Consider the following 14,248-nt stretch of genomic DNA (forward strand, 5'->3'; position numbering starts at 1 on the left):
CATCCCTAACATTAAGGGGTTCATGTCCAAGAAACAAGGCACCCCAAAAAAATTCCAGCCAAGGGCCATCCCCAGGGCATCACACGAAAAAGTGAAAAAGGTGATATGTGAATTAATTATATGACCCAGAGTGGTTGCTACCATTATGTAGCAATAATTATTTTGGGGGGAGCGTTTGGGAGTGGGGCCCCCGGGGTTGTTCTGGCTGGACCTTTCTCATGGCATCACCACTTAATTCACATAGAATATTTTTATCACTTCTCTAATTGTTTGTATATTATTTATGTCATTTTAATTCTTTCACATTTCATTAACACTTATTGATTTATCCTTACACATCTATCCTTTACACTTCACTATCACCTTTTTCCCTTTTTCGTGTGATGCCCTGGGGATGGCCCTTGGCTGGAATTTTTTGGGGGAGAATGCTTTACGATCTTGTTTAAAGTTATAATACTATTACAATTAAAATGCTTTAGCTAACATTACAGCTGCATCAGCATTATTTCATCTGCATTCTCCCACCGACATATTTACTGTCGACAAAATGTATGTTTTCCAATAAAGCAAATAGTGAGGACAGAGTGTTGCATTTCCACTCATTTCTCTCCCCACTAGTTGTTTTGTGCAGCCGTCTGCAATGGGGCATCCCCAATTGAGGAGTTGGAGTTGAGATATGGTACACACACATACTAATGAGAATAAGCAATACCATGCACCATGTACACAGCTGCCCCCCTCCTCCATGCACCAATGACCATCATTTTATGTATATCAATCAAGTTTAGAACAAATTGTGTGTAAAGTAATATAACAAGTTTAGAACAAATATTACATAAGGTGACATAGTGCCCCTAATATAGAGCATTGTGGAGCACTGATGTACATAGAGCGCAATGTAACTCTGGTTAAACACTATTTATTAATCACTGGTGTAGTGTAATACTGACCCATGCTCCAGTGCCAATCGTACAAACCCTCGTCTGGTACTTAGGATCAGAGTTGTGACTCCAGGCTGGCAGGACAATGACTCAGCAGCTCCACCTACTACAATAACTACGGCATTACCTCTGCCTTTCTGTGATAGAACATATCCAATAGATTTTCGGTTCACCGGACACAGTCCTGTTAAAGGACAGTGAGGCAGAAAGTATAGCGTATAATGTTTGCAAACAAAATAGGATTATGGTGCTGTGACTAGCACAGGTGTTACAATTCAGCTACGAGGGTGGTACAATAAGTTAGGTAAAAAGAACTGTCACGTGTGTAATGTTGTCTATTGCATTTTAATTTTGTTCCGTCAGGCCAGAGTAGGTAGAACACTGATTCCCCTCGTGGCCATTAGACTGCGCATCATATCAGTCATACTGTCCCAACATCAATAGTAATGTAGCGGGGCAGGCGGAAACATGGGTGTGTAGTGTTATCAGATTTCTGCGCCTAAAGGGCACAACAGCAGCTGTAATTCACCGCCAACATGTCGAGGTGTATGGTGATAACGTCATGTCATGGAAACAGGTTTGGGTTTGGGCACTGGCTTTGATAATGGCAGGATAGACATTCAAGATGAGCAGTGATCTGGCCGGCCTAGCACGTCCAGTCTGATTCCAAAGGACAGACACATTTGAGTTAGTGATATTGCTGACGAACTGAACATCTCAGTGGGTACTGTGCACAACATTGTTCATGAGTAACTGGGGTACAGGAAAATGTGTTCCACTGGGTATTAAAGCAACTCAAAGAAGTTCACAAAACCAATAGGATGGGATTGTCTGTCGTGCACTTGACGCGGTACCGTAAGGAGGGAGTGCAGTTCCTGCAGTGTATTATTACAGGCGATGAAACATGGGTGCATTATGTGACACCGGAGATGAAGCAAGCATCCATAACACGGAAACACGCATCGCCTACCTTCAAAGAAATTCAAAACAACTCTATCAGCAAAGAAGCTAATGGCTACCATGTTTTGGGACCACAGAGGCATGTTTCTTGTTGATTTCCTCACCAAGGGAAATCTCGTGAATGCTGTCCACTATTGTGACACATTGAGTCAGTTGTTGAGGGCAATTCGTCGAAAACGACCTGGGTTGCTGTGAACAGGCATTGCTGCACGATTACGCCAGGCCACACTCAGACAACTGCACGCATGAGTGGTTACGGTGCTACCATTGGGAGGTACTGGACCATCCTCCCTACAGTCCTGACCTGGCACCTTAGTGACTTCCATTTCTTTGGACCATTGGAGAAGCACCTGAATGGAGTGCGAGCTGTCATGTCCTGGCTTCAGGCGCTTGACACTGCTTTTTCCTATGCCAGGATAGATGCCTTGGACATGCTTAGACAAGTATGGGTCTATGTGGAAAATAATCTTTACCAAGGCCATACTATTGATTATATGTATATGTACGAGTTGAAAAGATTTACGTAATGAGAGGTCTTGCTACCTTTAATGAACCACCTTCATATTTAGAGGATTCAATTATGAATGATAGATTTGTTAAGTAACTGTGTAAGAGCATTATGTGAGTACAGTCTCACATATCTGATTCAAAAATCAGAATAAACTTGGCCACAGCCCTATTTTCCACAGGTCATATCCTAACCCACAGAGAAATGCTGTTTTGTAATCAGTGGAACATTGGGACTGTGGAACACGTTGAAGAATTTGTCAGTGGATAGCTAAAGTGTAAATACATTTTGGGTAGATATCTAATGCTGTCTGCTGACAGCCATTTTAGGTTTAAAAATGCTCACTGTAGTGTTTCTTAATAGATGAGAAAGAATAATGATTTAATAATCAGCTTCCACACAACATTATTTCAAATATCTAGATCTAATACATTCTATACATTGCTATTATAGTAAGTCTCAACATGGTAGCACATCTTATTATGTTTAAAATTAGGGTGTGCAGACCAAGTCCCCCCTTTCCTCTATATTTGTTTATATAATGTACACGTGAAGGTTGAGACTCCTTCTGTTTGGTATTAGCACCCCATCCAACTGCTCTTAGGTGATTTTAATCAACACAGGTTCCTACATTGCTGTCTGCAAATTAGAATGAGCACTATAATAAGGACAGACTAGATAGGCCGAGTGGTTCTTATCTGCTATCAAATTCTATGTTTCTATGTTAAGTCCTTTATAAATTGATATAATGTGTGTTGACGTGTTAGATGAGCATGCATTTTAATCTAATTATGTTTCCACATCCAATACCCTCTATGTCTCAGTTATATACTGCAATCAACCTACCTCCGCTCATCATGTACTCTCGCAGTATGGGTAACCGAAAGTTTCCTGTAAGTGTGGTCAAATGAGGCCGAATTCCAGGGAATTTTTGGGAGAAACCTGTGGATTCTGTTACAAAATTACAAAATGCCCCAATACACAGGATACCATGGGGATGTGAGCCAATAATGTAATTACGCCCTGGAGGTAGGTTGTGAGTCTTCACGAGCTGCGAGGAGGAAGCAAAATGTTGCGTTAATTATGAAAGTACATAGTCAATGATACAAAGACAACAAAATATGTTACAATCAGCCACAAAATCCCATTAGACTTATGGGATGTTGGACAATTTTTGATATTATGTACAATTATTAAAATTAAGAATTTAGAACAATAACTTTATTATGCTTTGGGGAGGTTAAAGTAAACAAATGCAACAATGCAACATAAACAGAATATTCCTCTATTATTTCTGGGAATCTGATGTAAGAATCTAGGTTGTGCCCTGCTGGTAATATAGCCACATTGTGCCTTTTTTTTATGTTCTAATGTGGATCCGAGGTAGTTTTTAATTTGTGAGGATTTGTTGAACTCCAGATCTCCAGTAGGGATACAGACTGGCGGAGTGCAAAAGAGGATGCAGTCAGCATCGCGGCTTGCGGGATGCCGACGGACGAAATACCAGCGCCGGAATACCGACCGCCGGCATCCTGAAGGTAAGTATCAGGGGTTAGGGGGAGGATTAGGTTTAGGCACTAAGGGTGGAAGGTTAGGGTTTGGCACCTGGGAGGGGGAGGTTAGGGTTTGGCACTAAGGGGGAAAGTTAGGGATAGGCACTAAGGTGGGAGGTTAGGGTTAGGCACTACAGGGAGAGGGTTAGGGTTAGGCACCGGGGAGGGGGAGGTTAGGGTTAGGCACCGGGGAGGGAGGGTTAGGGGTGAGGGTTAGTGTTAGCTTACTTACCTAGAGGAGTCGGGATTCTGACTGTCGGGATGCCGCTGTCGGTATTCTGACAAGCAACATCCAGACCGCCGGGATCCCATATCCAACCAATGCAAAAGGACTAAAGTAATACAGAGTTGAAAAAAGAATGGGGGTTTTATTTTGTGGATCTCATTCAACACAGCTAATAGGAGACATTTAGAAGTAGATTTACTAAAGATCGGGTCTGCTGTCGGATTGAAACTGACTGCTTGCAGTCTTATTAACCATCATTTACTATGGATTGGATTTGACGGTCATTTAAAATCTGCTTTCAAGCCTCTATCCCGCAGCAGATCCAACAGCAATCCCGCCATCAATCTGGTGTAGTGTGGAAACCCTGCACAGATCACTAAGATCTGTGCAGAGCTCATTTGCTTAAGATGTTTATAAATGGTTAAACATAGAAAATAAAATGTGTGGGTGTTCATCCTCCAAATTTATAATCAGACTGGGTTAATGAGCTTAAAGTGTTATTGGAAATTAGGGGGGAAAGGGTTGGTGTGGGGGGGACCCCTCTTATTTTGGGAGGAGCTTACCTTCTAGGTATTCCAGCCCTTGGCTGACCAGTTTGGGGCTGGTTGCACTTATGGCAGTGGACTCCACACTGTGTGCCTTCTGCTATAGTGTCAACCCCTCCGAAGGGTTAAGCCTAGGGCTGGATATTGGAAAATAGGGTAAAAAACTCACTCCCCCCATTTTTTAATACCAGTCTAGGCTCAGAGTCTTGGGGCTGGTTATGGATTTGGTGGGGCCCCAACGCATTTACTTTCTCTGATTTTAGCCATTTATAAAGACTTTGGACTTCATTCAGAGTCGGTCGTAGCGGCCGCACGGTCGTACGGGCTACGACCGCAAAATCCGATCGTACGGCTGGTCGATCATAAACAAAGTGACGCCCATTCGTTAGCACTGCACCTCCTCTAGCTACCGACTGATCTGATCGAACGAACGAGACAGTCGTAGTCAGACGCTGTCAGTCGCAGTATGCTAATTATGTTCTGATGTTTGCGGCCGTATGTGTTGTATTGATGGTCACATGTCATGTTTACATGGACTATCGATCAGCTTGTTATTAGCTTGTTGTCAGTTATCTAATTAATTGCTGTTCTTTTTATTCATTTTTTTTTCCATGTGTCAATAAACTTTAATGTTTTTTTTGTGGGTGTTTTCTCCGTTCTCGTTTTTTATGAAAATTTCCAAAACAAAGTAATGTTTAGTATCTGTGAATGTACTGTTGCTAATTGTGTTAACTTTAAAAATGCATGTGCATTTTGCGTTAGGATCATTTGCACTCATATGTTTGCAATTGCACACTGCGTGTTTTATCCAATCAAATCTAACCTTATTTTTCGGGTCACATGATTAATGGATTGGCCAATAGTGTTTTTTTTTTTTAGGAAACTGAGTAAATATTTTAGCCAATCATCTTTCTTTTACCGCATGTATATTTCATGTTTTCTGTAAAATCGGCCATTGCCATCATGAGAGCCGCGGCCTTTACCCATCGGGAATTGATGATTCTCATTAATATTATGGACAGGCGGATTACGAACGCCCAGCCTCCAATTTACAACCGCATAAAGCGGGCGGCCTATGCGGAGGTGAGGCGAGCCCTTCGCAGTGCGGGATATAGGCACAATATAGCACAATTAGAGAGGCAGTGGTCGGATTTGCGCCGCCGGTCGCCAGTCCTTTTGCGAAATTTGCGGGCGCGATTTCGCAGACGTAAGTATGCGTTTGTATAAATGTTATAATTAGTGGACTTTTAATAATGTCTGTTCCTTATCCAATTCTTTTATTAAATGTAAACAAACCCTCCTGTATGTTGTCCCTATTGTCCTGAATGTGTAAAGTGTACTTGTACTGTGTAGCCGAACGTGAAAACTAAACTTAGATTTATTTAATATCTTAAAATTTTAGAAACACAGCAGAGACAGAGAAGGGCCCGCAGATTTGGACGCAATGCAGGTCCCAACCTGCAGCCCTCCCCCTCACCTTCCCCATCCGCTCAACCCAGCCCTCCCTCCCCACCACCATACTCTCCCAGTAACCCTCCCTCCCTCTTCCAAAATTCCCCTATTATTCCTCCCTCCCCTGCCCACTCATCCCAAATCTCCACTCCCGTGCCCGAGTCCACAACACAAATATCCCCTCCCTTTGATTTCCATTTCCACTCCCACCATTCCCCCAACTCCAACTTACTCCCCATCTCCAGCACCATCTCCCGCACCATCTCCATCGGGTGGTTTGTTGCAACGCTCTGATGGTATGTTTTTTTTAATCGTATTTTTGGGGTTTTTTTGGAGTGTTGTTGTTAGCCATGTTTTTTTTAACATTTTTGGCCTGTGTGTTTGTTTTCTTTTTTACAGTATGTGTGTCATAATCATTGCGCAGTAATGCTGTTATTCAATATTTTGTGCTTATGTTTTGTGCCTGTGCCCTTTTTTGGGGGGGGAGCCCAAAAATGTATGCCTTTTGGGGTTTCCAAAATGCTTTTTATTTGGTGTAAAAATTGATTACATTTGGATTAGTATTTTAGATTTAAATAAGACATGTCACAGAACTTGGGAAGGTGATAGGAACCAGACTAACCTTGTTAATGTTGTGTACACTGTGTTTAAAATGTACTAAGATGTAACTTCATTAGGAAAAGTGATGTTTGCCATAGCAAACAAACACATTGTATTTTTGGATTATCAAGAACATTCTAGAAGTGAATACGTGCATTGTGTTTTAAGGATATGGCCATCATGACTTAAGAATACACCTCCCAGTTGTTTTTTAAACATCCTAGGGGTTTTTTGGTTATGCCACATAGTTAGGGTTTCCAATTGTTTTTACACCATAAAAGTTTATACATATTAATAATGTTGTGTGGAGGAATCTTTCAAACACACCCTAACATAATTGTGTTTTCCCACTTTTTGGGACATTGAATAATGTTTAATGTTCAAATGTTGGACATTTTTTAGATGTTTTTAACCTACAAATACATTTTTCTGTCCACAGATCTAACCAACATCATGGTGGAAATTCGTGAGGCACTCACGCGAACAAGTGGACATTTGTTGGAGGCCTACTGCTGCCTACAGCGGATTGTGGGGAGGCTTGAGCGGTTTTAGTCTTTTTTTTCCTCTTTGTACATTTTAAAATGTAGCTTATTCTAGTAAAGTTTTTGTTTGAAAAACATTTGTCCTCTTTTTTATAAAAAATTAAATTGTGTAATTTAAGAACATTTGCAGTAATTTATTTTTTTTTTGTTTTGGGGTTGCCCTACATTATCCATCTCAAAATGGCTTTCCAAAAACATTTACACCAAACCTTTTTTTTTGGGAAAAACATTTATTAAATAACAAACATGTTGCCAACATGCTTTTAATCGTAAAAAGCATTTCATCACAGAGCACACATAAAAAATGACCTCAGGGTTTTCAAAATTAAAATATCTTGCTTAGTCAGACATAAACAACAATAGGCAAAAACAAACATAATATTTCTTGTTTAACAGACAAATCAATCAAATAAAAAGCAGATTAACTAAACATGTTCTGGTATATCCGGGCAAATTTTGTTAGTTGTCCAAAAACAGTACAGGGTATTGCCAATGGGTTCCATTAGTTTTGCAGTTTTGGAAAGTGTTGTGATTTTTGTGGAAGAAAAAATAAATCAAAAATTAGGTACACCTTAAAATACATTTGCTCTAAGTATAAAATTCTAAATAAATGTAAAAATTATTACCTAAAACATCTTGAAACAACAGAATCGCGTCTGGCCCCCCCCGACAGCATCACAACACCTTCCTCCGGGGGGCCATCCTCTGGCAAGGCATCCTCTGGCTGCATGGGTACTCGACTCCTTATTGCAATGTTGTGTAAAATCCCACACAGGACCACAATGCGAGAAACCATATCCGGCGAGTACATGAGTGCACCACCAGAGTGATGGAGACACCGGAACCGGCCCTTTAAAAGGCCGATACAGTGCTCCACCACCTACCTGGTGACAGTAAACGTGGCATTATATTGAGTTTGTGGCCCTGGTGTGGAAGTCAAATAAGGAGTCAGCAGCCAGGGCGTGCAAGGATATCCACTGTCACCTGATGGAAATGGGACACCAACAGATACATAAATTGACCATGAAAACATGTGTACACTATTACTATAGCTACATCCTGGATTTATACTTACCAAGAAGCCACGCGTCACCAGCTTGCAGTGTGCTTCATTTTGGCCAAATCCCTGAATGCTGGATCACATACACATCATGGCTGCAGCCTGGAAATTTGGCATTCAGGGAGAGGATCTGGAGGGAGGCATCACATAGCACCATTACATTTAGCGAATGGAAATGTTTACGGTTCCTATATATTTGTTCCCTGCATGCAGGGGGCTGAAGTGCTATGTGAGTGCCATCCACTACCCCTAAATACTAATGTTTTTTTTTGTTTATTTCCAGACTCAGAGGAGGTAGTGCCTGCTCCTGAGGTCAGGTCTGGGTCCAGCACAGATGGAGACTCTGCAGGGGAGGATCCAAGTACTCCATCTGGGGACCCTGTGGAGTCTACTCCAGGGCAACCATCGGACCGAGCAGTGCCTCTCCTCACCAGGTTGGTCTCCCAAACTCAGGAGAACAGATATGTTCTTCTGAGGAAGGAGACCTCTCTGGTGAGGGTGGCGGTGGCCCTGGAGACCATTGCTGGGGCCATAGAACATTGGCCCAATACCCAGGAGCAGGCAAACCCACCTGCCATGATGGAGCAAGACTCCCTTCCTCCCAGGACCACCACCTCTGGCAGCCCAACAGCCACCCCCGCAAGTATGGAGAGCCCTATGCCTAGGCCTGAGGAAATCCCATCTACTTCTGGCCAGGCCAGTCGGCGTGTTACACGCCAGTCGGCTGTCCGTAGCTTACCTCTTCCTCCGAGCCGGCCCAAATGACGAAAGTAGCCCTGGATATCTCCCCCCTCACCTCTTGTCCAGTCCCCATATTACTTGTCACCAATGTCTCAAGCTCTTTTTTTGTTTTTATTAATTTATTTTTAGAATTGAGGGTTTTTTTTTTGTTATTTTTATTTATATGCAAATTTTGCCCTAACAATTGTAAGTTAAATTGTGATGAAAGGCTAATTTCCTAAAAATAAAAAAATTTAAAAAGAAAATGTCTATATTTAACTATATCAATGTATACATGGTTTAAAAAGTATTGTATCTGAAAAGGCTGCTACGCAAAACACAATGCTAGATGTTTTAAAAAATGTCCGAACAAAATAAGTTTAAAAAGCACAAATAAACATTTGTGTTATGAATTCCCTAATGCACACGCAAGTGAAATCAGTTACAAGGTAATTAGCAGTGTTAATAGTTACAATGCACCAATCTTAGCTGCTTGGTTTGTGTGGTTCTAATTAGAAACATCACATGTAACATCGGATTAACGATTATACTGTTGTGGCTTACGGACGCTTCTTGCCTACCTTAGCCTGGACGATCATCCTGTTCGTAGAGTGACGTTGTCATGCATCCGCAATTCATGGTCGTACGAAGCAGATAATTTATGCACTCCCCTAAAACGCCTGAAAACGCTGAAGACCGCCTCCGTTTGCAGACCACCACCCCAGTATACACCCACAATTTTGAGACTTCATGAATGTTTTCAAGTGTTTTTTGCTATTGATCTGTCCATTCACACTTTTTGTTTGCTAGACTATACCTGTATAGGAAAGTAGTCCCGAAAATAGTTCCAGACAGACCAGTTCCGGACCCATTCGCTGCGCCGGCCCCCTATGGGCCAACAAAGAATAGCAGATAGTTTAAACTGGTTGACTACATTTTTCAAAAATATGCTTTATTCAAAAATATGCATAGGGTATAGTTATATGTTCACTTTCAGACAGATCATTTCCATTAAATATACTAGGTTTAAAGTTCAACCTACATACTGTAATCTCCAGCACAACACGGTAATGCCTGTCCTAACATGGGGTAGTGTTTATTGGTTTTAGTTTCTCTATCATAACTAACAGAGAGTTGGGTCAGGACAGACCTGATATGTTATGTATGGGGAGACCTTCCCAACATTCAGGACCTTTGTCCTCACTACTGTGAATATTGAGAAGTATGTCCCACTCAGCAGTGTAGTTGTATTTTTAGTGTAGTGGAAGGAGATTAGAGACAGACAATGGCTAGTATGTAATAACCTGTGAGTTGCAGGAACCACTGTCATTCCATCAATTTAGCCTCTAAATTTAAAAGCGGCAATAATTTAAAAAGCAAATCCCACCTGGTTATGTCTTGTAACTTATTACCGCTTTAAATCTACAGGCTAAGTTGACAGAATCATGCCGGTTCTTACAACTTACAGGCTATTACATATGGACCAATGATGGGAGGTCTTTGGTTAAAATTACAATATTAACCAAAGCACTATGCAGCAGCATATCCCGAGGCTACTACAAAACCTTGCAGCTAATAGATTCTCCACTAAGGGCCTTATTCAGAAATGTACGCTAACCACATCTCATGGTGGGAGGACTGCACATGCACAGGAGGTGTACTGTGCATTTGCAACACTTCGTCTAAGAGTTCGCTCGCAGTGTCTCCCAGTCGCAGCTTGATTGACAGGCTGCGGCATTTGGGAGGTGGAGCAGGGGCGCTCCATGGCAGCATTCCCCAAAATGGGGGCACGTTGCCCCCGTTTTCCAGGAGGGACGAGGCCTGGGTCTGCATGGGTGCACGCAGACTTCCTGGCCTCGCAAGCTGCCAGGACCCGGTCAGGCTGCGGTAAGCTTCTGCTAACGCAGCCTGGCCAGAGGGACATCAATCGCGAAAGATGGTCGCGATTGTTCCGATGGTGACCCCAGGCTGTGACCTCGGTCGCAGTGCTGGAAGCACGCAGATGCAGCAAGGAGGTGTCTGACACCTCCTTCTACATTTGCATTTTAAATGGACGGAATTGCACAGCCGGCTTGTGTGCGGTTCTGCAATTCCATCCATCTTTGAATCAGGCGCTAAGTGTTTAGTGAGGATATTGGATGCATGCATATAATGCATACCTGCCTACTTTTGAAAAAGCATTTCAGGGAGATTGTAAAAACCGACACCTATGAGCGCGCTGTAAAGTGCACGAGTACTGCTACATCTGAGAGGCGTGTCATAAAATGGACTTATACTAATGATCCCAATTGAATGTATATATTTCTGTTTTTAAAAAAAATATATAACAGCTTCATAATGGGGTAAGGTGCAATCAGGGAGATTGCTAGACTCTTCAGGGAGATTGTTGCTGTGTCAGGGAGTCTCCCTGACAGTGAGAGAGAGTTGGCAAGTATGAAGTGATGGCTGATGGAGGATGCCTTTCTTCCACCAAGACTGCATTTTGAAAAGACCCTAAGCCAGGAACTGTTGGCTGGGACTCAAAAGGTCATTTTAGTAATATTCCTTAGTTTTACTATTGTCAATTCTTGCAGATCCAAAGAAAGCCACGTTTCTTATGTAGAGATGTGTGTCGACCCCCGAGTTTTGGTTTTGGATCTGGATTAACTTTCATGTTTTGGTTCTGGTTTTGCAACACAACCCCCTCATGTCATTTGGTTTTGGACCTGTATTTTTTTTTTTTTTAATTGCTAAAAACTGCTAAAATCACATCATTTTCTACAGCATTATTAACCTCAATAACATTAATTTCCAGTCAATTTTGACCACCTCACAGCTTACAATATTGTTCACTAAAATAGGCCAAAGGCTGGCTGGCTAAACTAAGCAACCAACAGAGCAGCGGCACAAATACACGGCAGTTATTTCTGTTTATAAATGTTTTGCAAATTAGTAATGTAATAGCAATAACCAATCAAACTAAAGGCCCCCATACACGGTGCGATTTATTTTACACAATTTGGCCATTTTTGATCGACTGGAATGACCAATCGTGTAAAAAGTGCTGTGTATGGGCATGATAACGATGCGATGCGTGCCCCCGCCGTCGTACATCGTCGTCGCTGATCAAGTGAAACTGCAGGAAGATATCGACCTATCTTGCACATTTTGCCAAGGCCCTATGGATTGCCTACATGGAGTGGACCCGAACTTCGCATAGGAGATGGTGAGTATGGATATTTTTTTTACAAGTACCCTATGGATATTCTACTGGAGAAGGGGACCGATGGGCTTCTGGGATACATAGGTGAGTATGTGAGATAGTGTGTCTCATGTGTGTGTTCATGTATGTTTTAATAAATTTTACTTCCTACGGTGTGTGTGTTCTGTAGTTTTTTTAATATTGCTTTTATGGTGGAACTACAGGTACCAGCGGGCCCGTAATGTCCCACATGCTGGTACTTGTGGTTCCCCAAGTACCAGCATGCGGGGAGGCTCGCTGGGACCTGTAGTTCCACAGCAAAAGACAATGGCCCTCATTCAGAGCCGTACGCTCTGAGCAGAGCGCACGCTCTGAATGAGGGCCGGGCTCCATTTTCATGGAGCGTCCTCCTGGACGCTCGTATAGCTGTGGGTCACCACCCACAGGCTATACGAGCGTGCTTTTTGATGGCCGCGATGGTCGAGACCATCGCGACCATCGAAATTGCGAGCCGGAGCCTGCGGTTGAGGTTTTCAACCGCAAGCTCCGGAGTGATTTTGGCTCTATCTGAGCCAAAATCACTCCCACTGACATCACTAGTGATGTCAGTGGGCCGGCTTCTGACGGGAGGCGTTCCCGTGGGAACGCCCCCGTCAGGGAGGCACGCCCCCGGCACGCCCACCAAAGGGGGCATGCTGTCAATCAACATTGACAGCACGCCCCCTTTGATCGGACACAACGAGCGAAGGACTTTCCTTCGCTCGTCGCGTCTGGCGCATGCGCACGACGGAGCTCCCTCCGTCGTGCGCATGCTCAGTGCATAACATCGACCCACTTGCGAGCGGACAGCCGCTCGCGAGTGGGTCTGAATCAGGCCCAATATTTTTACTTTTATCAAATGCACTACACTACACTATTAACCCGGCACCCACCGCCCCAGGGGTGCCGGGGATAGCCCCTAGCTATCAACCTGGGCCTGGGGTGCCCTGGAGAGGGGGGCCCCTTTAGTGGGGGGGTCCCCAGCTCCCCAGGGATCCCTGGCCTGGGCTGACTAGCGGTCAGGGTTAATGCCTCAGCAGGGGGACCTGGTGAAAGGGCTCCCCTGGTTGTGGCATTAGCCCCTTGCTAGAAAAAGTCTTGCTTGTTCTGGATAATACAGGGGGACCCTACCCTTTTTTTCCCCCTGAATTTCCAGAACCATGACCGGATCAGAGCCCAGTGCTGGTTGCACAAAATACGGGGGACCCCTACGTCATTTGACCCCCGTATTTTGGCAACCAGGGCTGGTTCTGACTAGCCTGGTGCTGGCTGTTCTTGAATACAGAGGGCCCCTATGTCATTTGTCCCCCGTATTTTACACAACCAGCACTGGGTCACTAAAAGCTTGGGGATGGTTGCTCTTTGGGGGGGGGACATGCTGTTTTTTTCTTTTTTTTCTTTTACAGTCATGCTTGTTCTGGATAATACAGGCGGACCCTACCCATTTTTTCCCCCTGAATTTCCAGAACCATGACCGGATCAGAGCCCAGTGCTGGTTGCACAAAATACGGGGGACCCCTACGTCATTTGACCCCCGTATTTTGGCAACCAGGGCTGGTTCTGACTAGCCTGGTGCTGGCTGTCCTTGAATACAGAGGACCCCTATGTCATTTGTCCCCTGTATTTTACACAACCAGCACTGGGTCACTAAAAGCTTGGGGATGGTAGCTCTTTGGGGGGGGGGGGACATGCTGTTTTTTTCTTTTTTTTCTTTTACACAGGAATCTTTTCTTTTTTTTAACCACGGCTGCACAGAAGGAAGTAACTGATCCCGTCCATGCTTCTGTGTCAATGACACAGATGCAAGTAGCACGGACCTCCCTGGTCCGTGCGTATATCTGTGTCATTGAAATACACAGCAGCAGCACAGACGGGTCACTCTCATCCCGTCCGTGCATCTGTGTTTATTGACACAGATGCA

At 43.6% G+C, this 14,248-nt stretch overlaps 1 protein-coding gene across 1 annotated transcript in view; it reads right to left on the reverse strand.

The window, feature by feature from the left end:
- Nucleotides 1-14,248, reverse strand: part of LOC148508163 (diacylglycerol O-acyltransferase 2-like) — a 40,423-nt gene that overhangs the window by 8,286 nt on the left and 17,889 nt on the right. Inside the window, exons 4-6 of the mRNA XM_088444978.1 lie at nt 9,925-9,995; nt 3,256-3,460; nt 951-1,125 (exon numbers count right to left, since the gene is read on the reverse strand). Of these exons, the coding sequence (XP_088301104.1) occupies nt 951-1,125; nt 3,256-3,460; nt 9,925-9,995 (451 nt within the window). The remainder of the gene's footprint in view (nt 1-950; nt 1,126-3,255; nt 3,461-9,924; nt 9,996-14,248) is intronic.

The sequence above is a fragment of the Taudactylus pleione genome, unplaced genomic scaffold, assembly GCF_031769625.1.
Source record: "Taudactylus pleione unplaced genomic scaffold, aTauple2 ptg000375l, whole genome shotgun sequence".
Classification (NCBI taxonomy): Eukaryota; Metazoa; Chordata; class Amphibia; order Anura; family Myobatrachidae; genus Taudactylus; species Taudactylus pleione.